We start from the raw sequence: 24,172 nt of genomic DNA on the forward strand, positions 1-24,172 counted from the left end.
GGTTTTTACTCAAACCTCTAAGAAGCCAGGCCTACGCCTAGGACTGCTGGGAACGTTTTTCCATTAGCGCCTTGTCTCTCTCTTCCATGAGCTGCTTTGTCAGAGCAATCTGCTCTTCTAACAGGCGAATGTTCTCCTTTTTCTGATTCTGACGTTCAAGATCTCTCACAACGCCACTTCGCAGCCTCTGAAAACACAAGGGACAGGGTTTATCACAGCCAGGAGGATGCTGATCAGGATCAACCCCACCCAGGCTCCACCCCTCCTGCAAGGCTGTTCCCTCTGCTGTCTTTACAGGGTCTTAGCCGCAGCAACTTAATGTAGTTGGAATCTTCAGAAGCCAATATCTGGCATCACTACACCAAAAAGTGCTTTATTTGCCCTCACTTCAGATGGTTGGGTTTACTAAATGACAAAGCTATTGAGCAAATAAATGCTAGGAGCCTGTAATTCCCATGCCATGCAGGATGGATGTGACCTAAAAAAACCTGCTATCTCTGATCTAAATCTATACCAAATCAGAATAAGCTCTTCAAAACTTCTCTGCTTGGAGGCCATTTTGTGACAAATTGGAAAGTATTTTAAGAAAAATCGGCACATGTCTTCATTTGCTTCTTTCTGCTCATGTCTTAATCTTAAAAAAATACCCACAGCCTGCTTTTCAACTCAAACTCTTGAAAAAGCACGGCACTTGCTTCAAAAATATCCCCTTTACCTAAAATGTTTGTTATAAAGTCACATGTTAATATATGTGATAAATGATGTGGGATAATTCGTGTTTATAATGTATGTATAATATAATTCAAGTTGTGCCCTTTGAAATAAATGGTAAAATCATTTGAGACTGGGGTAGACAGATTTGGGAATCGAAGAACGACTTTGCCGGGAACTGGGGAACGACCGAATTTACAAGAGAAAAGGAGAGGGGGTTCGAGGAAGATGGGTCCTCTCCGGAGATGGGATTGCGAATGACCCCACCATTACCACCAAGATGGGCCGTACTTCGCCATGGGGACGCGCATCTCAATACGCGATTCCCAGAAGTCGTATTTAATATTCATCTCCCCACGGAAGAACTATTCAACCGACTGGACAGTGAGGATGAATCTCCATGAATACGAAGAAAAACTGAAGGGACAAAGAAAGCATGAAGTAATGCTTTGTCCCGCTAAAGAAATTGTACATGAACTGGACTCACGGAACCAAAAGCGTGAACAGGGGAGCTACAGTGCAAGAGAGGCCATAGCTAAGGTTCACCCAGTGCCGATCCCAGGACTCGACACTGATTCTTTGATTGTTGGCTTACCCAAAATTCTGTTCATTGATTTTTTTTTAATTAACAAAATAATTTATTAATTTAGAATTGGCTTTACATTTATTACAATATATAACATATATATAAATAAATATATAATGTGCAACACAACACCAGCAGCTTTCAACCTGGGGTGCAACACCTCAATGGATGTACAAGGTTCTAAGAAAATCGCAGCTGCTCTTTGCTTCCTCCATATGCTTCTCTCTCTCTTACCTAGACATTTTTACTTACATTGACACTTTCATAATTAGGTTGTGATATATGATGTAAAATAATTCGTGTTCATGCAATATAATGGAAAATAATTCATGTTCATGTAATATAATTTGTGTTTGTGATTGGTGGTGTAAAATCATTCGTGTTTTAGAGGGAATACAGTAACAGTCAGTCAGGCTTGGAAATAAAGAAAAATGCCCAGGAATTGTAAAGGCTCTTGCTCAGGCAAGGACCAAAATTTGCAACAGAAAGAAGAGTCACTCTGAGAAGAGAGAAGCCCACTCCCAGAGATGAACTTGACAACCACAGCAACACTTGATATGGATCTAGCCTCCATCATCGGGGTGTGCATCCCAATACAGGATTCACAGAAATCGAGGAAAAACAAAGAAGTATGAGGCAGTGCCCTGTCCAGCTGAAGAAACTGTATATAAACTAGCCCCACAGAGACTGAAATTGTGAACAGGGGAGCTCCGCTGCGATAGAGGCTGAAGTTAAGTTCACTCAGTGCCAGCCCTGAGCTCGACACTGATCTTTGCTTGTGGCTTTTCTAAATTCAGTTTTGTAAATTATTAATAACATTTTTTTATTCATTTAATTGGCTACACATTTATAAGAAGGTGAAAGATCAATAATTTGTGGCCCATTTGAATGATGCCAAAATACACCTGCAAATAATTTATCTGAAAGCTGATTCTGAAGTCACTTGAGAGGATGTTTGTGACTATTATTTGACAAGTTATCACAGGGTTTTATTCTTCACCTAGCATGCTAATGACTGCACACTTCAAATGCAATCATTTCTAATGTCAAGATCAAAACAGAAAGAATTTAAGAAAGAATTTTATCTTGATAAGAAAATGCACAGACACATATGTCAGCCAACAATCAAAACTCTCTCCAAAACTTAACCTAATAAAACCAGTTCCTTTCCACCAGCTTCCATCAGCTGAACTCATGTTACAATTCAGTAATTTGAAACTGAACACAAAGTTCATAAACTTATTATTAAATTACTATTAGTTAACAACAATAAAGATGTGGGGAGATACAATGTAACTGATCAATTGCACCAAAAATGTAATCATTTTTCCTTTACAAAACACTGCAATCTTCCTGATGGTGAATGTACTTGCTTTGAAAATGCACACTTTGCAAAAGACGCCTTTATAATCTGAGCGTCAAAAGTGACAAAGATCTATGAAATTGTTAATCTTCTCATATTCCTCTATCCTTAGAAGTTAGCCCTGCTTGTCTTCTGCAAGCATGAAAAGCATGTGCAAACTCAAATCACTCTGGGCCTGGCACATCAATTTATAGAAGTCAAAAGTTTATTAATCTGCATAAAGATAAACCTGAAATATTCTCTACGGCAGGTCTGTAAAATACCCACATTATTTATTTCCATTATGTTATCTAAATAACTGGATCTGTTGAACATCAAGCCACTACTGCTTGACTTAGCTATGAAGAATTATAAAAAAAAATCTCAGATATAATTTATAAAATGTAACCTATGAGCCTTGGCCCTTCTGAATAGGTTTTAACCAAGGATTTCAGTCAAAAAGATCCACAAAGTTTAGGTGTCCCATGGAAACACTCAAGGGTGATGTTTATTCTGCAGCACGTGTTCAAAGTACAACTGCTATTAATTGCAGCTGCAGTTTAGTCCAGGAGCATTTAGCAGATATTCCTGCCAGATCCTCAGTGGCTCAAGGCAGGCATCCTGAATTAGGGAGCAGCCAGCTACAAACATGTGATGTGATTGATGTGATGTGATGTACCTAAAACGTGTTAGGTGATTTACCCAGCACATCCATCAGCTCTGCAAGTGCAAAGCCGTTGCTGGTTGCCACTCCAGGATCCCAACTCCTTGCCTGTGCCATTCAGAGTGTTCTTCAATTCCTGCTCACACAAACCTGCCTCTTTCCTTACGCAGACCAGTCACATCCTCCAAATTCCATCACTCTCAAGCACTGACAGAGACAATCTCTTGAGGGGTAGAAAATATAATCCTGTAATTACAGAATGTATCAAAAAGCCTAAGCAACAGCCATCTGAGCAGACCTATGGATTGGGAATTTGAACTCTGGTGTTCTGTAACTTCTGATTGATTCAGCGTCATTTTAACATGGGCTTTTTCTGTGTGCATTTTCTAGATTTTTTTGTATGGAAGTGGAGAAGGATCAGATGTGTGCCCTCATATAACCTTTGGCTCATCAGCAGGGCGCAAACCAGCACACTCATTGCTCACACAGCACACCTTTACACAACCACACAGCTTCTAGTGCCAGGCAGGATTGCTCTGTGTTAGGACTCACCATGGTCAAACCTGACAACTTTTAGCTGTGGGCTCTCTGGCACACTGGCTGCCTGCCAGGAATTCTCTTATTTTTGTAAATGTAGTACACAGAACCACCCTGTTCAATTACCACGTGGTGTTTCTGACAGCTTGCACTGTGCCTGCCCTGGCAGAACAAGAAGGGAGCAGGGGCAGGAGCATGGCACAGCACAGTGCTGTCTGTCTTTCAGCAGGATGCATTTGTGGGGCTGAGGAAAAACAGGGCACACCAGTGGGACAGCACAGCCAGACACAGAGAGCTCTGGGAACATTGCCAGGGGGTTGGCCTTGGCCTAAGAGTCTGGAGTATCACATCCTCCCTGCATGCTGGCTGCTGGAGAGGGAGGGAAGCACCTCCACCAAGCCTCACCTGGAGCTCCTCGCTGTTATTTGCCCGTGAAGGGAAACGCACAGGACAGCATTAGGGAGCTGGTGCAGCTAAAAGAGCACGGAAAGCACAGGCACCAAGGCAGAAAAATGCGGGGAAAGGACAGCTTGTGGAGAGAGCACCATCGAGGCAGTGCAGCCAAGGCAGCACCAGTGGGGCAGTGCTGGACAGGGGCAGCTCTGGCCTCTGGGAGCCGGGCCGGGCACAGCACTGCAGCGCCTGCAGCCTCCAGTGCAGGGATGGATGGATGGAGCCAGGACACGTGGGCTCAGGCACGGATCCACAGCGCGCACGGGGCGGGGCTCGATGGTGGGCGGCGCTTTGTGGTGGGCGGGGCTCCGGCCTAAGCCCGCAGGTGGGGGCAGGGCAGGGCGCCAAGTGAGGGGGCGGGGCCTGCGCGGCCGGCGGGCGGGGTCAAAGTGAGGGCAGGGCCCCGCTCGCCACCCTCACCCCGCGGCGCGCACTCACCTCCAGCTCCCGGCGCTGGTGGACGTGCACGGCTGCCACGATGGCGGCGGAAAGCAGCGCGGAGGCGGCCAGCGCCAGGCGGGAGCCCCGCGACATGGCCGGCGGGGCTGCGGCGGGGGAAGCGCCGGGCGGGCGGGGGTGCGGGAGAGCGTGAGGCGGCGCGCCCCGCCCCCTGCCGAGCGCCGAGCGCAGCGAGCCAGGCCGGAGCAGCCGAGCGCCGATGCGGGGCGGGGCGCGCCGGCGGGGGCGGGACGCGGCTCCCTGGAGCAGCCGCACTGGGGTTGGGCATTGGCAGCCTCCTGGCTAGAAACTCTGACATGGGGTGCTAAAAATGGACTTTTTTTCCATCAGCGCCACTGGGATGCCCACCTGTGCCGGTGTTCCCCGGGGCTGTTCGCTGGAGAGGATGTTCGCTCGGTTTCCTGCCGTCGAACACAAAGAAAAGGAAGTTTCTTCTGTGAGCAAGAAACATTTCTGGTTTTGTCGAGTGAAGACCACCAGTTCTGCGCTCTCCTCGCCCAGAAATCCCGAATTGCATGGGAGAAGCAGCTGGAGAAAGCTGTTCTTCAATTGTTCGGTTTCTTCTCATTGTTCAGTCTGTAGCCTTAAGGCCTTGTATTTGCCATTTTTCTGTGCTCTGAAGACAGAATTATTCCATCCCCAGCCCTGTCTGCAGTGGAAGAGGGAAACCAAACACATCCCTCCTCAATATAATCTTGTTCATCTCTCTGCTGAATAAACGTGATTAAAATGAAAGGTGAAATTAGTGGAAATGATGATATTTCAATTGAGTCTATTGGTTGTGCTCACGTTAGTGTGTTTACTGTTATTAGGGTTTGTGCAGAAGTGCTTGTAACGTGTCCAAGGCCACTGGAGGGCCAAGAACGGGGTCGAGCCAGGAGCTTGGTGGATGGGAGCCAACACAACTCCCTTGTCAGTGGGGAAGGGTGCAGCTCCCCCCGAGTGCCTCTACCCAACCCTGTCATTAATCACTGGAGGGGCTGAAATCCCCAGGCAGTGAGCATTCAGGCTGCGCTTTCACAATCTCAGTTTCTGCCCTGGTGGTTCAGGTGTTCCTGCGCTCCGCCCTTTCCCCCATGGGCTGGGCCTCGCTGAAGGGCTCACTGCCCTACTGTGACCCTGCTCTTCTGCTTTGCCCTTTTCCATGCTCTAGGGTGAGAGGGGACCTCTTCCAAGTTCAGATTAGCAGCTGGTCTGGTTTAAAACCTTGCAGCAGCCACGATGTGGAAAAGCCCTTTTTCCTCTCGGAGCTGGGCTGCAGGGACAGGAAAGTGGCTCGATGGACATGGGAGGACAGGAGTGCCCAGAGGGTGTGCTGCTGAGGAAAACTTTACCAGCTGGTGCTGGGCAGAAGGACACAGAGAAGATTTCGGCCCAACGAGCATAGGCCTAATGGCTGTGTCCATGAGACTCCCAAAAGGAGAGGCAGAGGATGGGCTTAAGCTGAGGGAGAGGTGGATCAGGAGGGCTTCGCTGCTGGTGAAACTTGTACTATGCCCGTAGCTTGGTGCCCTATTTCCTGTGCCTGGTTCCTCCTTTGCTGGCCTGGGAATAGCGGCGCCGCCGCTTATGGAGGCGGGGCCAAGCGCCAGGCGGGAAAGGGTTGGGTCACGCCTGAATTAGACTGGAAAGCTCAAGACCATTTTTCCCCTGGGCAAAGAGCTCAGATCTGGATAATGATCTTGGATAACGTCTGCAGTCCATCCTTAGGGGGCATCTTTATCCTGGATTTCAAAGAAAATTCAGCTTGTGGAACCCCTGTGCCTCATCCACAGTCCAAGCTCTTTCACAGGCATTTGGCACCCTCTTTGATAAGGCTGCATTGCAGGCCCTATCTCAGTAAGACTTCCATGTTTATTTCCCTGTTCCAACCGTTCTGATGGTGAGGAGGAGTTCTGGCAAGGCTTTGTGCCATGGGTGGCCATTCTGGGTAGCATCCTGTGAAGAGAAGGAGTGGCAGTGTCAGCTCAACCCTCTATTAGCCACCAGAGAATCCAGAGAACAGGCTGCTCACTTGTGGCGTTCATTAGTGGCAAAAGAAAAAGGACTGAAGGCTCAGGAAACCCCTGCAAGATATGGAGGGGAGGGAGGAAAGTTCAAACAGCCCATTTCCAGGTTCGTGTCCTGAACCATAGCGCCCTCCTGCTCCATTTGTCCTGTGTAATGTGAGGAACCAGCCTCTCTTATCAAATTGCAAACTAACAAAAAATAATAATAATTTAAAAAATCATCCTAAAGCTATGTTTTCTCGGTTTCCTCCCAGGGTTCTGGTGAGCTGCTGGCTGTCCTTCCCTCTCTGCAGAGGCAGCTCTTCCTCCCTCGGTGCGTGTGTGTGTGTGTGCACGCTCACACAGGGAGACTTTGCACACACCCAGAGCTCTCCACTGGGACACAGGGGCTCGCCTGCCTCAGTGGCAAAGACAAAAAAAACAAACCTGAATTCAGCCTAACCCAAGCTTCCCTATGCCCTATGAAGCTGAGTGTGGCTGACGAGTGTGGGTATGGATGCCTGCAAGGCTTAGCCAAGGTCTCAAGGTAGAGGCTGAGTTGAGGAGGGGAGGAGGCTGTGCCTGCTGCTGTTAGCATTGATTTTCTCCTTATGGCAGTGCTAATTATAGCAGCAAAAATAACTGATTGCTGTGTTGTAGGCACTTTTATCTCACCATGATACCTTTTTCCCTGAATTATTCCTGTCCCTCCACAACAGGGGTGGACCTGGCTGTGGTGGTGTAGGCATTGATGGTCTGGGTGCAGCCACCCTGGCCCTGTAGGAAATGTTTCTGTAGGATTTGCTGGCAGGGTCATGGTGGTATTCAAAAGTGCATTATGCAGAGGAAAAAATTGTAATGTAACTTTTTGTGTCCCTCCTCTGTAATTCAGAGGTGTGACTGAGCGCTTCTCTGTGCACAGAAACTCCAAAAATAGTTTTAATTCATGAAATGTATGTATTAAAAAAATGCTTTATTTTGACCAGGCCAGCCTCCTTTCCAGACAGGTGGAGGTGTGCTTGCCTTGGGTGAGTTTTATTTTTTGATGGGCATGAATGAAGTAAAAGCCCTTGGAACTCATTCCATCTGCACTTGTACAGAAAGAAGCTCCACGAACCTCACCAGCAATTTGGATTAATTTTGTTGCTCCTCCAGTTAGGAGGATTCAGACAAGCCCCAGGGTCCTCTGATAGTTCTTCTAATAGGGAGCTGGAAGGAAGCAAATCTGATTGGCCTGGGATTTGAATGATGGAGTAAAGATAAACTAGGGGGGAAGATGATAGATTTCTTTCGAGCAAGGAGCACTGAATCTTTCCTTCCATTTTCAGAGCTGCTTGTGAAACAGTTACCTTGGATTTTAAATTCCCTATGCACTTCCTCCTCCCAGCAGTGAAGGCAGGAGCTCCAGGCAGCCTCTAGTGGAGCCTTGCTGGTTTTATAGCAAGGCTTGTGTGAATACATGTTAGCCAGCCAGCCCAGGGAACATGAGCAGGTCACCTCCAGCTAAATCAACTAAGGTGTGGGGCTGCCACCAGGCAGCAACACCTCCTTCTGCCCTGGCCAGAGGGTAAAAAGACACCCCAGACTTCCAACGCTCCTTCCCTGGCATCACCAGCATGAGGGATTGAGGAGGAAGGTCTGGATGCTACCTCCCCACCATATCTCTCCCCACTCTCCCCATGACATTCTTCCCTGCCCCTCGTTTTGAGGTGCTGCAGAGGTAACCCAACCCAGGGAGTGCAGCCCGGCTCCCTCCTGCAAGTGCTTCCCCTGAGAGGGGGATGAATGCAGGCAGAGGTCAAAGTCTACCTGCTCTGCAGCAGGGAGAGGATGTAATCCCAGCAGGTAATAATTATATTGGTGGCAATTGTACAGACCCTTGCCCGCAGTCGGCAGGAGGCAGGAACAGCGGCAGCTCTGCTGAGAACTGAGGGCTGGGGTGCTTACTGGCTTAGGGTTGGGCTTTTCTTCCCTCAAAATCATTGCAAAAGGCATTGGGAGATCAAAACCATTGTGCATGGAACCCCAAATATTGCCAGGGTAATTCTGCAGTCACCCTGGAGCTTGCAGGGCTGCTGCAAGACAGGAGGATGTGGGAGGCCTTGGCCCCCAAAGCAGGGTGAGCTGCACTCCCAGCTCACACCCTCTCAGGGCTCTCCCATGAGGAAGAGGGATTCTTGGGTTGCAGCTGTGAAGGCAGCAGGGAGAGGAGGGCTCATCTGGTGGCACCCATGGGGTGCAGCCAGCACTGAACCCGCTCAGCAGTCAAACCAAAGCTGTAAGGAAAGGGGTCCAGCTGGAAGCGGCACCACTGAACTCCCTAGGCCTTTCCATAGGCAGCAAGTGTGTGTCCCGATGTTTCACGCATCCTGGGCGTGTTGGAGCACATGTTCTGCTGTAGTACAGGCAGGATAGGCAGGAAGTCTCCAGCAGCAGTGCTGGAGACCCGTTGGGAAGGCGCCCACCCTCTGCACACATGACACCAGGACGAGGAGCAGGAAAGATGCATCTCTAACATGGCAGTGTCTGAACAGGGGTTGGGACATCCTGTCCCATCCCCTGGCCCTGCCTGGAGCTGTTTTGTGCTTGGGCTGGCATCACCACTGCCAGTGGCCAAGGCTGTCCTGGTGGCCTTCCTTGTCAGGGAGGAGTGCAGCAGAACCACCTTCTCTTTCTTCTGCTGCCAAAACCCCAGGGAGCTGCACTGCCCTGGTGCTCACCCAGGGGTGGCAGCAATGGGACTGTCCCAGACCACCCAGCTGGGGACTGTTATTTCTTCTTCCAGCTAACCCTCTCTGCCCTTATCACTTCTTTCTCACTCTAATAATCCTGCAAAAGGAGAGAAATGGCAGGGACAGCACCTAGCCCCTCCTGGAGATTTTTGAAATGGTAAAGAAATGCTTGAACTCCATATGCATACAATGGGATTTATGGCAGTCGTCATCCAGCAGGAATGAGGAAGCCTTGGGGAGCCCCAGAGGTGCCTTTTGTCCCTGAGGGGACAGGGGAATTTCTACCGCAGTGGTTTGAGCTTGGAAGGGGATGGCAGAGATGGCAGGGCCTGTGGGAGGGGGGAAGCACAGCTTATCATGCCGTGCCAGCTGCAGGAAGCACAGGTTTCAAAGGCACGCTCATTATTTTTAGGAACCTGGAAAGAGTCTGCCTGAGTCAGCACCCAGTTGTGGCTCATCCAGCTTTTTTCCACCAGCTTTTCATGGAGATCTTTCTCCCTGTCTCCCCAAATCCCAACAAATGTTTGTCATCCCAGTCAGCTAATGGGCTTCACATTCCTTTCTTGAGCACACAGCCTCCATGAGCACATCCTGGTGTGCAGTACATCCCAACAACAGTGCATCCTGGTGGCAGGGAAAATGTGTCTTTTCCAGGGCAGTACCTCCCACCTGCATGGGAAGCAGACTCCATCTGGACAGCAAAATGGGAACAGTGAGATGTGGTGATGATGCATAATGCAAGGAGGGAAAATGCCTTTCATAAGGAAAAAAACAGGGAGTGGGGTGTCAGCAGACCACCTGTGGTATCCTTTCTACTGCATTCCAGCAGCCCACTCCAAAGACTGAATTGGGAAGCTGCTCATGTGGACAAATCTACCTGGCTGAAGCTTCCTGTGACCTGCCAGAGAGAATCCAAAATCCAAACAAGTGGGCAGGAAGGGTGAGAGGCTGCTGCCCCATCTCTTCACTGTTCACACAGCTGTGGGGTTTGATGCATAGAGGTGTCTCTTGGGAAGACACCAGAGAAACACAGGGCATTGCGGGCTACAGCCAGTAGTGACTGGTTATTGGAAGAGGCTGCAGGGGCTCTGACTTGCGTGGAAGTTTTTGGAAGTTAGAGCCCATGTGGATTTGCTGGTGTCTAATAAAGGTGATGTATTTTGAGGCACAGCAGAAATATTCAGAGGAAGTAGCTTTCTGTCCAGTATTTAGCTACTGACTTGCAGGATACCCCTGGGACTTCACTATCTTTGGAACCTTTGCTGCTGTATCAAGCTTGGTAGGAACACACTGAAATTCCCAAGGAGGAAACACTGGGCAGTAGGAATGCAAGAAACCAAGCAACAGAAAAAAATCAAGCTAGACAGTGCAAGCAAAGCTGGCAAGGGGCTTCAGAGACCTCCAGAAACAGATGCTCACCATTTTTCTATGTCAGTCACAGAGCTCAGGGCTGTGCTGACCACCTTGTGAGAATGGACATCTCTTCAAGGGGGTCACTGTCCTCCCAGAGTGGTGCTGGACCGTGTGTAGGGGATATGAGGCACAAAAGATCCTCCAGCAGCCTCTTCCCCAAGCACAGGGCCATGGGTAGCACTGGGGAGGATGCTCAGGGGATGCTGCTGGGGTCTTACACCTGCCACAGACCTCACAGGGGGGCCATTTCCACAGGGAGTGGGACCTGTATGCTTGGTGGGAAACCATGGTGATGCTGCGTGCCCTGAGGAAGCAGAGCCACAGTGAATGAGTGGCCAGAGAGACAGTTTTGAGCTAGCTGGGGACAGTGGGAAGGAAATTGAGCTATAGGTTGAGAAAGACAGGGAGACGCCGGGAGTGGCAGGGGCCGTGGGAGGCAGGGAGACAGAAGCCTGGTGAGTCAGCCTGATGGGGTGCTTTGAAACGTGTCAGGGAAGCACAGGCAAGGCAGGTTCTGCCGCAGCCTGGGGAGCCATCTCCCCCCAGCTGGCACCTTCTCCATCCCTCCCTGCTCAGTCAAGGAAAGCAGATCACCCTCTAAACTGGGGCAGCCTGCAGAGCCACTGTTCCCTCCTTCCAAGATAATGCTGGCGTAGAGCCACTCTGGCGCCTGCCGCTGCGGTGAAGTGTTTCCTCATCTAAGCACAGGAGTGCTGCCAAACCCTGGCTTGGAAGCAGGGCTTTCCAATGGCCAGGCTTAGCCCCAGAGCTGGCAGCACAGAGGGTGACTAGGGCAGTAACTTTGCTTTGCCAGTCCGTGCCACCCTAGCAGTGCTCACATCCCCCTGATCTCTGTGGTACCACAGGCCAGTGTTCACCCAAACTCTGTGCTTTGGGTGGGAACCTGCCCTCGGAGACAAGAGCAGCCCTGTGGGCAAGGCACGGTGTGTGCATGCAGGCGGCTGCCAAAACCTGGCTGAGTCACCCCTGCTGTCGTGGGCTTGCGATGGAGCACGGGCAGGACCGAAGCATCTCCAGGAGCACCTCGACTCTTCACAGACAGATGCTGAGCTGCAGCACAGAGACAACCAGGTGGAAGGAAAGCCAGGGCTGAAAGCAGCATATGTCCAAGGAGATGGTTTCTTCCAGAGCAGGGGGACGTGGTGCTTTTCTGTGGGCTCTCAAGACGCAGTCCTCAGAAGTCCTTACAATCCTGCCTGAAAGACCCTATGGGATGCTTGACCTCCAATGGATAATCCAAGGAGGAGAGTTTGGAAGAGGCTGCACAGGAGATACTCTCCCTTGCTCTAATCTTGCCTTGGTTGCAATGAGAGCATCTTCCTTCCGTGAACCCTTCTCTGTGACGTCTGGGATGTGACCCCAGGGCTCCTGGTGGCCTGGTGGTGCTGCACTGGGCTTTGTGCTTACCATCCCACCATGGATGGGGGCACATGGAGCATTTCAAGCAAGGGATGTCAAACCAGGATATGTCTTGTAGAGGACTAAGCAATGTTTTGACATGCAGACTCCTCCCCATCCCTCCCAAAATGCCTCTTGAGAGTGGTGTGGGGGCTCACCAGCCAAAGGAGTGTCAGCTGGGTTTTTGGGTGACTTGCAGTGACCCAGGTGTTCCAGCTCTGGTGTGTCAAGAACACTACAAACCCTGAAGATGAAGGTTCAGCTTCCCAAGGATATGAAGCTGTGGCCTCTCCTCCATGGTCAGTAAACTCATATAAATCTCCTCACCTGAGTTCTGCTGGGAGCCAGAAACCAAAGGTTGCACAGCCAAGCTGCTGCACCATCCAGGTTCTCATCTCTGTCTGGCCTGGTTGGGTTTAAAATCATGACAATGGCCAGAAAAGGGGTCCTGGGTGACTGCTCTCAGCCTTGTGGGCAGAGCATCCTCAGCCTCTGCAGGTGGACCTGCTGGACTCCCTCCATTCCCATGCCAGAAGAGTGGTGGCTGCGGGCAAGATGCCACTGGGAGTTGAGCAGGAAGGTTCCTTTTCTGGCTTCCATGCTAAAGGCATTACTCTGCACTGGTGAGGGACTGTGCATTTCAACAACACCCAGCTCTGTCAGGCTGTGCAATCAAATTCTCATCCCTGCCCAGGCCATGCCCCTTTGCAGCCTTATCATGCTGATCATGGTGAAAAGTAGCCCAGGCAAGAGAAACGGACAGGGCTCCCTGGGATCATAGCTGAAATATTTCCTGTTGACAGATCAAACTGAGTCGTTATTCCCTGAGCAGTGCCTTCCTTACACCTCCTTTTCCAAGTATCTCTCCCTTTGCTCTTCTTAACCCCAGCTCTTTCCGTTGCTCCCTACATGCAGGTCCTTGGCCCCAAGAATGCTGTCCCCACTCCCTCCTGAGTGCCACATTAACAGGGTGATGCTGGCAGTGACCCAGGATGGGATCCTCCAGAATGAGGGGCATGAGTCCCCAATTTGTGCATGTGACCACCAATCCAACCCCACACAGGGTTAGTTTGGGAAGCAGTGGGATGTGACTGAGACAGTGACACAGGGCTGATTCTTTCTTTGATCCCGTCTCTCCCTCCTCACTCCCAAATGACCTGGGTGAAATGAAACACATTTTAGTAGTCAAATCCATAAGGGTGGGGTCCCACTGTGCTTTGACCCTACAGGGCATTTTGTACATTTAATTTGATTTACACCTGAAATATTAATTTAACATGCTAGATTTTCTCCCACACCCAAGTGATGCCAAAAACTAAACAAGATCCTACAGAAATGTTTGTGCTATTACCTCATTAGCATCATTATTTATCAAGTTTAATTACAGTGCTGAAGCTGTACATGCAACATTGCTCCAGTGGGAGTATGGAGAAGGACATGGCCATCCAGTGATATGTCTGTGGGCTGCCTTGCTGAAGACAAGGATCCCCAAAGATCCCACTTCATGGTGCTGCATGTGCCTGTCTGCAATGGTCCTCAGGCTCCTCCAGGTTAGAAAACATCAAGGAATGGTATTTGTTGGAAAGGCAGTATGGTTTTCATATGGGCCAAGCAACACCAACAGTCAACAGTCTGCATTTCCACCTGATAGCTCAGCAAGTAGAAAGCCCACTACCACTGGAATGCTCTCCTTCATGGAGCTGGTGCCTCTCCACCCAGGTCCTCTTGCCTTGCCAGGAGCTGCAGGACTTTCTCTCCACTCTGTGTCTCCAGTGATGCTGGGCACACCTCAGCCCTGACCACTTGTGTCAAGGCTCCAGAGGTGATGATATAATGGTTCTTGTTCTTGCTCTTGTTATTATTACTGATTCAGCCATGCTTGCAGTAACTGCATGTCTGATTTGGAGCACCCAGTGGAAGTGAAGTGTGTGCTACAGGACCTCATTAAATGAGTATCTCAAAGCAGGATTTGAGAAAGCCCAGATGACCATGAAGTCGTCTCAGCAAGCTCTTAGCTTGGGAATGCTCTGATTAATGTAATTTGCTACCTCTTTTGGCTTAAAAGACAAGGAGTCGATAAAATAAAAGAAACCTCAAGTTGAAAGCACTGAAAAAAAAACCCCAAAAAACCAAAACAATAACAACAACAAACCAACAGTCAAGTCCCCCAGGGCTGTATTTTGTCCTGTATTTTGCAAAGCCTCAGACTTAACAGAGAAATTACATAGCCTGAAAGAGAAAGAAAGGGAAGGTTTTATGTGCAGTCTTGCTGAGGTGTTGCCCGAAGCCATGCTGAGGTGGCTTCTCACCTGGTACTTGCAGAAACTGTAAACTCACCACAGGAGTAGGGGGAGCAAGTAGGTGCTGGGATATCCTGCTGGAAGTATAGATTGCTGGAGGAGCTCTCAGTGCATCACCTGATGTGGGGCTGGAGCTTTACCCCTGGGGCTCCCACAGCCCCAGTCTCAGACCCCCACAAGAGCTCATACCCAGAAGACTAACAGGGCCATGCATCAAGCAGAACTCTTTCATTTGGTTGTGATATTTGAAGGATATCACAACCAAAGGATATTTGATATGTTCCTTTCCGAGGCTCCAGGTCCAGCCTCTGAAGTTAAATCTTGGTCTCAATGAAACCAACAGTGAAACTCTCATCAATTCCCCCTGGTCTGTGGTCTGTCCTGTGGGAGGAAAGTGGCACCCTCGGAGAGGACTCCGTTTGAAAGGCCTCTTACTCCATGTGGGGAAATAGCTCCTGGTGCTCATTCCCACAGCTGCTCCAGCCCGGTGCCGTCTTTGCCGCAGGGATGAGCTTGGGGAGGGAGGCAGGCACCAAGTGCATTTCCACTGCTTTTAATAAAAAAGCAGATTGAACAGGAGGCGGGAGAAGGAATCCCTGAATGTTGTTAAACACCCAAGGCCATGCTAGGCGCAGGCTCTGCTCTGCTTGCAGACTTCTTGTGGGTTTTCTTCTGTTTCTTTTGCTTCCTTCCCGATACCCTAGCCTCTTCTCTTTGTTTCATTTCCACTTTGGGAAGAGGGGGAAGACAACAAGAAGCAAATTAATAATAATAATAATTAAAAAAAAAAAGAAAGAAAAGGAGAGGGATAAAAGGCTGTGGCACTTTTTAAATTTTAAATCAATGACCGAAAAATAATATTTTTTTTTTGGAACAGAAGAAAGGCTAGTCATCAAGAAAAAATAGTAACAACTTTCTCTTCCTGCTGTTGCCCCGAGGACAGCTTGGCTTCTTTCCTGGGGCCTTGGCAAGTCGTCCCCTCGACGGGCTGTCCCGGGGGGTCTCCGCTTATCCCCCCATGGGCGGCGGGACCCGCACTCACGAACGGGGTGCCATCCCGGCCCCCATTCCCGGCAGGGCATCCCGGTGCGACAGCGGAGAGAGGGGCAGAGGGTCCGGCCCGGCAGGGGTTCCGCTGGCGGGGAGCAGGCAGGCGGTAGCGACGGGGCTCTCTCCTCATTTGGGTTTTTGGTTTGGTTTGGTTGGCTTTTTCTTCTTCTTCTTCTTTTTTTTTTTTTTTTTTTCTTTCTTTTTTTTTTCTTTAATTTTCAGACGTTAAATTCTTTCGCAAACATTCATGCCTTAGGAAGGGCTGGAACAAAGCTCAGCTGCTCCAACCGGTCGGACAGGTAAGCAGACTTGTTGACACCGTTATGTTTGCAGCACGCATGCTCCTTCCCAAGTTTCCTGGTGCATTTTTCTATTCCACCTTATGAAACTTTCCTCCCCCCCCTCCCCTCTCCTCCCCTCCCCTTCCCCTCCCCGCGCCTCAGCGGCTCTGCCCGGTGCGTGCGGTCCCGCTCCCCCGGACGGCAGCGCAGCGCCCGCGCCCCGTCGGGCTGCGGGCGGGCGGCGGGGCTGAGACGGCTGCTCCGCTCCGTGCCCAGCCGTGCCCCCTGCCCTCACCATGCCCAGAGTCTTCCTGGTGAAGCGCCGGAGCCCGCAGCCGGCGGTGCGCAGCTGGGATGGGCTGCCCGACGAGGAGAGAGCCGACACCTACATCCCAGGTACGGCGTCGGCGGCCGCCGCCCCGCGCCAGGTGCCGCCGGGAGGAACGGAGGGAACGGGGACCCCGCGGTCCGCGGAGGGGGCGACTTGGGGAGGGAGCTTTGCCGGGCCGGGGCAGCCCCGAGGGGGCGGGCGGCGGCTTCGAGAGAGCTGGGCGAAACGTGGTGGAGGGGACATGGACAACGCTCGGGGGGAAAGTCCCCGGGCAGCGGCAGGGGTGCCAGCCCCGCCGGGCCGTGCCGCCCTCATGCCTGGCAGCGTCTGCCACCCCGGGGAGCCCCCGGGGATGGCGGGGCGGGGAGCTGGGGGGAATGTGTGTGTGTGTGTGTGTCCAGGAAGGTGGGAAACCTCGTTTGCATGAGAAAAGTGGCTGGGGGAGAAGAAGGAAGGACCCAGGGCGGGGGCGGGGAGGGATGATGTACTCCTGGCCTCCTCCTCCCTCTCCTCCTGCCCTTGCCCGGGGTATAACGGGAAGGCGGCCGACTGGCTTGTTTGAACTTTGGGACCGTTCGTATTTGAGTTTCCGACTGCAGCGTGAGCCGGGGATCCTCCCCCGCCGCCAGCGGCCCGCCCGGAGGTTAAACACCGGGGCCCGCCGTCTCCTTCTCCTGCCCTGCCCGCGGGTCCGGGGTCCCCTCGCTTTATCGCATCCCCACCCCGTTGCAGGCGGGATCGGCTGCGTGCTGCTGGGCTATGAAGACAGCTGCAGCCTGGAGAGCAGCGGCAGCAGCGGGACTCGGGACGCCGAGCCCAGCGACCCACCGACGCCCCAACCTGCCCCCAACGAGCTGGGCACAGGCGGGGGAATGCTGCTGGACCTGGCCGTCAAGCGCCCCATGGTCAGATCAAAAATCAAGGTAACCGCCTGCACCCCAACCCTCTCTTCTCTGGCAGTGGGGTGACCCCAGTTCAAGGTCAAGGCCCAGCTGCTGTCCGGGGACACCAGGTGACAACAGTCCCTTGGGCTCTCTTTGCTAGTGGTGACAGCACCTGTCCTGTACACCGAGGTGGAGGCCTGGGAGAGCAGCCGGCCGTAGGATGGCAGCAGCAAAGCCACAGAAGCTATGTGCCATAATCTTCCAGTGCCCTTTGCTTTCTCCTACCCTTGCCTGGGACATGCTGCCCCTGACCTGCTTGGCTTGGGTCCTGCAGGAGCTCTGACCCAGCCAGGAAGGACCAGCCCTGGCAGCTAGGAGTCATGCCCCATGGTGCGTGGGTGGATCTTGTTCCTGAGCGCGGGGCCTCCTTAAAAGCTGCCTTCTAGGTTGTACTCAAGCCTTCAACAAGGAGGGTGACTCTTCACGCTGCCCCCCTCCCACCTTAACCTATCAAGAAAGCAGCTCAAGGTTCTCCTTTGTAGCTGTGAAAGGCCATTGTCATCTTGAGGTCGACCTGCAGACTTGGGTGAAATGAAGCAATTATCTGTCCACTGACTTTGCTGAAGAGCTTCTCTGCTGCATGGGCAGGAGCTCTGGCTGTCTGGGTGTTCCCTGGGCAGAACCAGCAGAGCAGCGCAGTGATTTCCCTCCCAGGGCTGAGAAGGCTAATTGCTCATGGTGCCTCAGGTCCTCGTGAACTCAACACCAAGTTGAGTCCCCCTGAGAACGCAACACCAAGCTCCTAAATAGTGTCGCATCTCTCTCTGAGCATCCAGGGTCCCCTCAGCAGAGGTGGAGTCAGGACACCCCAGCGTCAGGCACAAGGAGATGTGTTTACCACTGGTAGTTAACACCTCGTTAAACTTTGGCTGCTGCTTTGCTGGATGGAGCTGTAAAAATTACCATTGTCTGTTCCGGACTGACAGCTTTTCAGTCACTGTGTTCTTAAGTCTCATGATTAGGTTTCATCCCGGTTTATATGCAGCTGCCTTGAGGTGAAATCATAGCCCTGTTGCCCAACAGATTCTTCCCAGATGGCTCCCCCTCCAGTTTCACACCTCGTGGTTTCACAGCTGCCGTTTTCTTTAATCTTTCTTTACAATTTCGAGTAGTGTTGCTACAGTAGAAAGCAGAGGAAGAGGACCGGGAAAAATAACTGGCTCTTCAGGAAAAAGAAACACCAGACATATTCCTGTCTTTGTGAAAAGCCCGCTCTGCTGCTGTTTGACTTTAACCTACTTAGTATAATTTAACCTGGGCTATTCATGACTGTTACAGCAAAACCTCGTTTCAGCAGAGCTGGCGTTTTCAGCTGATGGATGTGTGCACGTGGTACTGTCTGCTCTGCTCGCTTTCCCTCATCCCGGGCATCTAACAGAGGGCATGTCCATGTGTTCCACCAGGAATAATTAAACCAGCAGCGCAGCATTTACATTTCCCAGACATGAAGCCTTCCCTCTGATCCCAAGAGCTGAATCATCAGTGTCTTCTTTAGTCAAGTTATGTCACAGTGTTGGCAGAATGCTTTTGGCGCTAGGAGCAGGAATGAGGTTACCCACTAATGTCACTTTGCTGTTAATTAACGACGGGGACACCAACGAGGGAAGATTAGGGCCATTGTTTCAGTCTCTGCTGAGTCAGCACAACGTGCCTTGGGTTTATCTCTCCAAAACCACCTTTTTTATTCTGGCTGTTTTTTGAGACACCTGGAGCAGTTGGAGGCATGACTAGTGAAGGCAGCACATAAAAAACCTCTCTTGCACCAGAGAGGACTTCCCTTCTCCATCCAGGATATTAGCTGAGTGCAGGAGCAAACACACGTGTGGTCCCACAGAAAGGTGCTCATAGCCTAAGCCCTTGTGTTCACAGATGTAGCCAGGTAAGGGTTGCTACCCCTGGAAGGGAACCACTACACAGAATTTGTTTTAACCCCTGAATCCAAGCTGGACAGAGATGCCTCAGTTCCAAACTGTGCACATTAAGTCCCCCACTTGATTGCAAGGAAAGCATGAAGGTTTCACCCAGCAGGAAAATCTTGAATGCTTTCACTTTTCATTTTTAATTTATCCCCCCCCTTTTTTTTAATGCCACAATAAGCCCTGCTTGTTTTACTTCTTGTTGGTCCTCTGTTGTTCAACCCAATGCTCACGCAGTCCTCTCCCACTCCTCAGTTCACCACTGGCACCTGCAATGATGCTGCCCTGCATAACTGTGAGCTGTGTGGCAAAGGTTTTCGCCTGCAGAGGATGCTCAACCGTCACATCAAGTGCCACAGCCAGGTGAAGAGACACTTGTGCAACTTCTGTGGAAAAGGCTTCAACGACACCTTTGATCTGAAAAGGCATGTCCGGACCCATACTGGTGAGAATGCGTTCCCTGGGGACCTGTGGGAGGCTCCGGGGAACAGGTGGATGGAACAAGGACAAGGAGAGGGTGGGGGTAACCTGGCAAGATCATAACACACATGGTTAACAACATTTGGGAAAAAAAAATGGGGATGCAGTGGAGAAAAGGTGAAGATGTGAGTATGGACAGAGAAAAGTCCTGGGAATGACAAAATCTGAGGAGAACTATTGCAATCCATGAAGCAGTAAGGATGCAGGACCTGCCATCCACACCTCGTGTAGACACAGCCCCGTGCTGCCAGGCCTAAGGCAATGAGGCTGGGATAACCCCCCCGGATAACCTGCCTGGGATAACCACCCCGGAATAGGGAATCACGGCACAATTATCCCTGTGCAGGAATGAGTGGAGGCAGGAGCTCGATGAAAAGGCTTTGCCCTCTAGAGGTAACGAGCAGCAGTTTCCTGGGGATTTTGCTGTTGAGAGCCTTCCCAGCTGATCGCTGTGCAGGAAGGGAATTCTGGCTTGATTTTGGAAATGTCTGGAGGAACCAATGTGGTTCATGCTGTGCCTCCCCTAGGCTGGAGGATGTGCTGTCTGGGACCACTCTGCAGTGGGGTCAGTTCCTCCCAAATAGAGTCCATCCCAAATAGCAGTGGTTGTGTTTCTGTAGCCTCAAATCCAGCTCACTTTTCCCAGAAGTTCTTACCCCAGACTGCAGCAGGGAGAAGGCTGCCAGTTTGATTGGCTTGTTTTTTCCTTGGTGGAAGCAATGGCTTAAACAAACATCAACCCCATCCTCATCAGGGCAATGCTTCCTGGTGGGCCGAGCTGACTGTGCTCAACAGGCTTTGGCTTTCCACTGTTGGGCACCCAGAAGGTGCATCTACCACATCTCACAGGCACATCCCATCTTTCCAGATGTATAGTCACCCAATGGGAGCTGGATATTATTTGGGCTTGCTCTGCAGAGTCCCATTAACCAGGTGAACTGCTAGAAGTGCCACAAGGATGTTGGTAGGCAGGAGCTGTTTCTTCGTTGTAGAGCTCCCTAAAACAATGACATCTATTTGGATGAGAAGGCATTGCTTGGAACCAATGTTTTGGGCTGTTTGTGTTTGTTTGCAAAGCTTTCATATGAGAAGGAGAGCTGCCACTGGGGTATGGCTGGTGTGTGGTGTCAGTACTTCCAAAATAAGTGATTTTTCAAGCTGTCCCATCATCAGAGAGTCAGAAAATAAATCCAAGAGGGTCTCTGGTCAGAATAATTTAAAATTATTCCTAAGGGATTTAAAATGATTCCTAAGTGACAAAGAAGTTCTCAAAGCCCTGATGGGCTGTGCCATCCTGGCACTACCCTTTCTGTGCTTGTGTTCCTGCCTGTGGAGCACTGGAGCAGGCACCAAGGATGGTGGAGGTTTGAATTGCCTTCAAGTGAACATGAAAATGCTTTTTGTGTGTGAATTCTAATGAAGGTTTGGGCTTTCTCTCCAACTGCAGTTTAACGGACATGAAGCAACTTCACAGCAGCAGGCATTAGGAAACTTTTGTCTTGATAGTTGATAATCTGGTGCACTGGGATAAGCTCTTTTAACTAAACAAAAATGCAGTTGAGATGCTGCCTGTTGGAACTTCTAATTAGCTTGGATTTCTGGTAGAAAGATCAGCTCCTGACTGGTAACAATGCAATCACAAAATTAGAACTGTCTGAACAGACTAATCTGGTTTACTCTTTTCTGCCTGGCTTACCACAGGTCTGATCTTCCAGACCCTGGCATTCCACTTGGGGAAAAGAGGGGGTTAGGTTACTCCTTATATCATTTTTAGGGGTAGCCTTTGCTTGGAAACTTACTGATCTAGACTAGTAAGTAGAATTCATGCTGGGTTAGGTTCTCTCAAGTGTTGCTAAATCCTCAGCTCTTTAAGCACTGAGTGGGTTGTTGTTACATCAGTGTTGATTGGTGGTAAAATTGATTTTTGTGATGTTGGTTGTCTGGGCTTTCAAATCACAAGTCAGTTTCTTCTTCCTCCTCTGGAAACAGTTATTTCTTTTATCTTCTAGAAATTTGTAAACTCAGTCATCAAATCTGTATTATATGAAAGCACTTGGGATTGCTGGACATTCACTGCTGTTCACCAAAGCCTCATTAAACCAAAAAAGAAAAATTAAAATCTTACCAAGACAAAAGTTTTCATTCATTGTAAAAGCTGAAACTGATAGTGTTACCTAAACACAGGATTTCAAATAGTCAGGGATCTAAAATAAATTTCGTAGGAGTTGATAATGGCTGCCTTAGGACCAAACCACTGATGGGTGTCCGTTATCCCCAGTATCTGCCTCCACCTTCTCAAAACATTCCTAGGTTTTCCATGCCTAAATATATCAACCCATTCCTGAAAACCTTAGTCTGAAAGTAGGATGTTTAGTTTAGAGAGGCACCTCCTTGAGGCTGCTGGATACGTTCTCAGCAGCTGATGTACCAGAGCCTTGCTCTTGGTTGGCTGTAGGAAACAAGAGTCAGAATACAGGTGACATAATAGGTAACCCCTGTCTTTTCCCACTGCAGGCATTCGTCCTTACAAGTGCGAGGTTTGCAACAAGGCCTTCACGCAGCGCTGTTCGCTGGAGTCGCACCTGAAAAAGATCCACGGCGTGCAGCAGCAGTACGCCTACAAGCAGAGAAGGGACAAGCTGTACGTGTGCGAAGACTGCGGCTACACGGGCCCTACACAGGAAGACCTGTACCTGCACGTCAGCAGTGTCCACCCTGGTAGCGCCTTCCTGAAGAAAACCTCCAAAAAACTCGCAGCTGTTCTGCAAACCAAACTGAGCCCTGTCCTGCAGAGGAACTCCAAAGAGGATGGCAAGGATGAGTGACACAGGGGCTCACAGTGCTCGGCAGGAATGAAGTTTACATGTAGGACTATATATATTATTTTTTAAATAACCATTTTGAAAGAAACACCTGAAATTAAAGGGATGCTTCTGTTAACGGGACTCTCTTGATGTTGATAAAACCTCAGCTTCACAGAAATATTCCCATTTGTGATGGAAACATCAGACTTTTTTTTATCTGGCCAATAAAAACAGAATGCTTGCAAAGGCTGTCACCTCTTGGATGGAGTATTTACTGAACTGACATTTGGGCAACCTGTTTTCTATTTCAGCTCTACCACAGGTCTGAACACCACTGACAAATGAGTTCACCTTTCCCAAGTGTATTTTGTAAAGCTGGTAACTGTTACCTCCCATGCAAATGACTTATGAGAGGTTTGGGTGAAAAGTGTTGGGGAAGAGTGCTACTGCTACATGGTTCTATGCAACATTAATTAAAATGCCTTCAAAACAGGAGTGCATTGTATCAGCAAATGAGTCAAAATGTGCAAATACCCTTAGTTCTGCCCCCAGTGCAGTCTGCTAACAGTTTATGGGGTGTGTGATCCAAGGTGAGCTGAAACTCTTCCCAAAGGATGCAGAATGTTTTCTTTCCAAAGTTTCTCTACTAGCAAACGACATTATTCTAGGGCAGACCGTTGGTTGCATCTTAAGTACTTGAAACCATGAATTTTTATCGTTCACTTGTTTTCACTTGGTAAACAAGTGAAATCTTAGCTCTGATGTTACTGGACTTGCCATGCTCACTTTGAGGACTATTACCACATCCTCTTAACATACACCAATAGCAACCCAGAAACCTAAACAAGCACTGTAATGACTTGAAAGTAAGTACTTTCTGTCATGATGAAATGCAATTTTGTGCATATTTTATGGTGTGTGTTTGGGTTTTCTCTTTTTTATATTCAAGTGCCTGTTCATTACTACAATGCAGTGAAAAGGGGGACTGAGGCTGTGTCTGCTTCAGGAGATCAGTACAAAACTGCAGATACCAATCTAGCTGCTCCTCTGTGACCAGTATTAGTGTTAAAGGCTCTTCCCACCTAAAATACAAAGTCAGGCTTAATCAGGACACCAGTTATTCCACACTCATTGCTGCTAAAATGAGACATATTGAGCAACTTTGCAAGAATTGTAAAAAAATCTTTTCAACTTGCTTCAGTTTTGCACAGGCATCTGCTTGGGTTTTTGTGGGGAAAAGATTCTAGGGGTCTTAAATCATTCCTAAGGATACTAATACTTTATTCAGCCAAACTGTTGGTGCTTGAGACCTTGAAAACGAGGATAATAAAGTGATGCTACTGTGTTAAGAAAACTTATCCTATGTAGCAGGAAAGTTTGCAGAATACTTTAATAAATGGGAAGTTGCTGGGGAAAAAAAGACATCTAAGGTAAATGAGAAGATCCCGACTTTGCAGAAGGAGCTAAAGCTTGTGGACTGGCCCTCAGGTCTTATAACTGAGCAGTGTAAAGGGAAGGTTGCTCACTCTGCAATGGGATTTGTGTGCCCAGCTCTGCTGAAACCTCAGCCCTTCCCCTGGCACAGTAGAGCTGTGGCTGAAACCTTTCTTCTCCAGCCAGAGATATATTTTGTGTGTGTACCTGTGTGCATGGGTTGGTTTTTTATCCCTCCTGCACCACATGTTGCTTTTACTCTCCCTCCAGTGTCACTGTCACAGCACATCCCTGCTGACAGAACCACAGGCACGGTGAGGTGGACACG

General features: G+C 49.8%; 2 protein-coding genes across 2 annotated transcripts; one reads left to right on the forward strand and one right to left on the reverse strand.

Annotated features, from left to right (window-relative positions):
* Nucleotides 1-28: 28 nt before the first annotated feature.
* On the reverse strand, nt 29-5,089 carry LOC134547386 (protein PET117 homolog, mitochondrial). The gene is made up of 2 exons (XM_063391235.1): nt 4,732-5,089; nt 29-187 (listed from the first exon to the last, which is right to left on the reverse strand). Exons 1-2 carry the CDS (start codon nt 4,825-4,827, stop codon nt 38-40), a joined length of 246 nt encoding a protein of 81 aa, XP_063247305.1. The 5' UTR covers nt 4,828-5,089; the 3' UTR covers nt 29-37.
* A 10,978-nt stretch (nt 5,090-16,067) lies between these two features.
* Nucleotides 16,068-22,659, forward strand: OVOL2 (ovo like zinc finger 2). The gene is made up of 4 exons (XM_063391244.1): nt 16,068-16,331; nt 16,999-17,189; nt 19,382-19,571; nt 22,121-22,659. The coding sequence occupies exons 1-4, from the start codon at nt 16,232-16,234 to the stop codon at nt 22,429-22,431; spliced, it is 792 nt and encodes a 263-aa protein (XP_063247314.1). The 5' UTR covers nt 16,068-16,231; the 3' UTR covers nt 22,432-22,659.
* The last annotated feature ends 1,513 nt before the right edge of the window (nt 22,660-24,172 follow it).

The sequence above is a fragment of the Prinia subflava genome, chromosome 2, assembly GCF_021018805.1.
Source record: "Prinia subflava isolate CZ2003 ecotype Zambia chromosome 2, Cam_Psub_1.2, whole genome shotgun sequence".
Classification (NCBI taxonomy): domain Eukaryota; kingdom Metazoa; phylum Chordata; class Aves; order Passeriformes; family Cisticolidae; genus Prinia; species Prinia subflava.

Coding starts and splice junctions, on each gene's coding strand:
- OVOL2 (XM_063391244.1), top strand. CDS start 16,232: ATGCCCAGAGTCTTCCTGGTGAAGCGCCGGAGCCCGCAGCCGGCGGTG. Junction 16,332..16,998: donor AGCCGACACCTACATCCCAG/GTACGGCGTCGG, acceptor ACCCCGTTGCAG/GCGGGATCGGCTGCGTGCTG. Junction 17,190..19,381: donor TGGTCAGATCAAAAATCAAG/GTAACCGCCTGC, acceptor CCCACTCCTCAG/TTCACCACTGGCACCTGCAA.
- LOC134547386 (XM_063391235.1), bottom strand. CDS start 4,827: ATGTCGCGGGGCTCCCGCCTGGCGCTGGCCGCCTCCGCGCTGCTTTCC. Junction 188..4,731: donor ACCAGCGCCGGGAGCTGGAG/GTGAGTGCGCGC, acceptor TTGTGTTTTCAG/AGGCTGCGAAGTGGCGTTGT.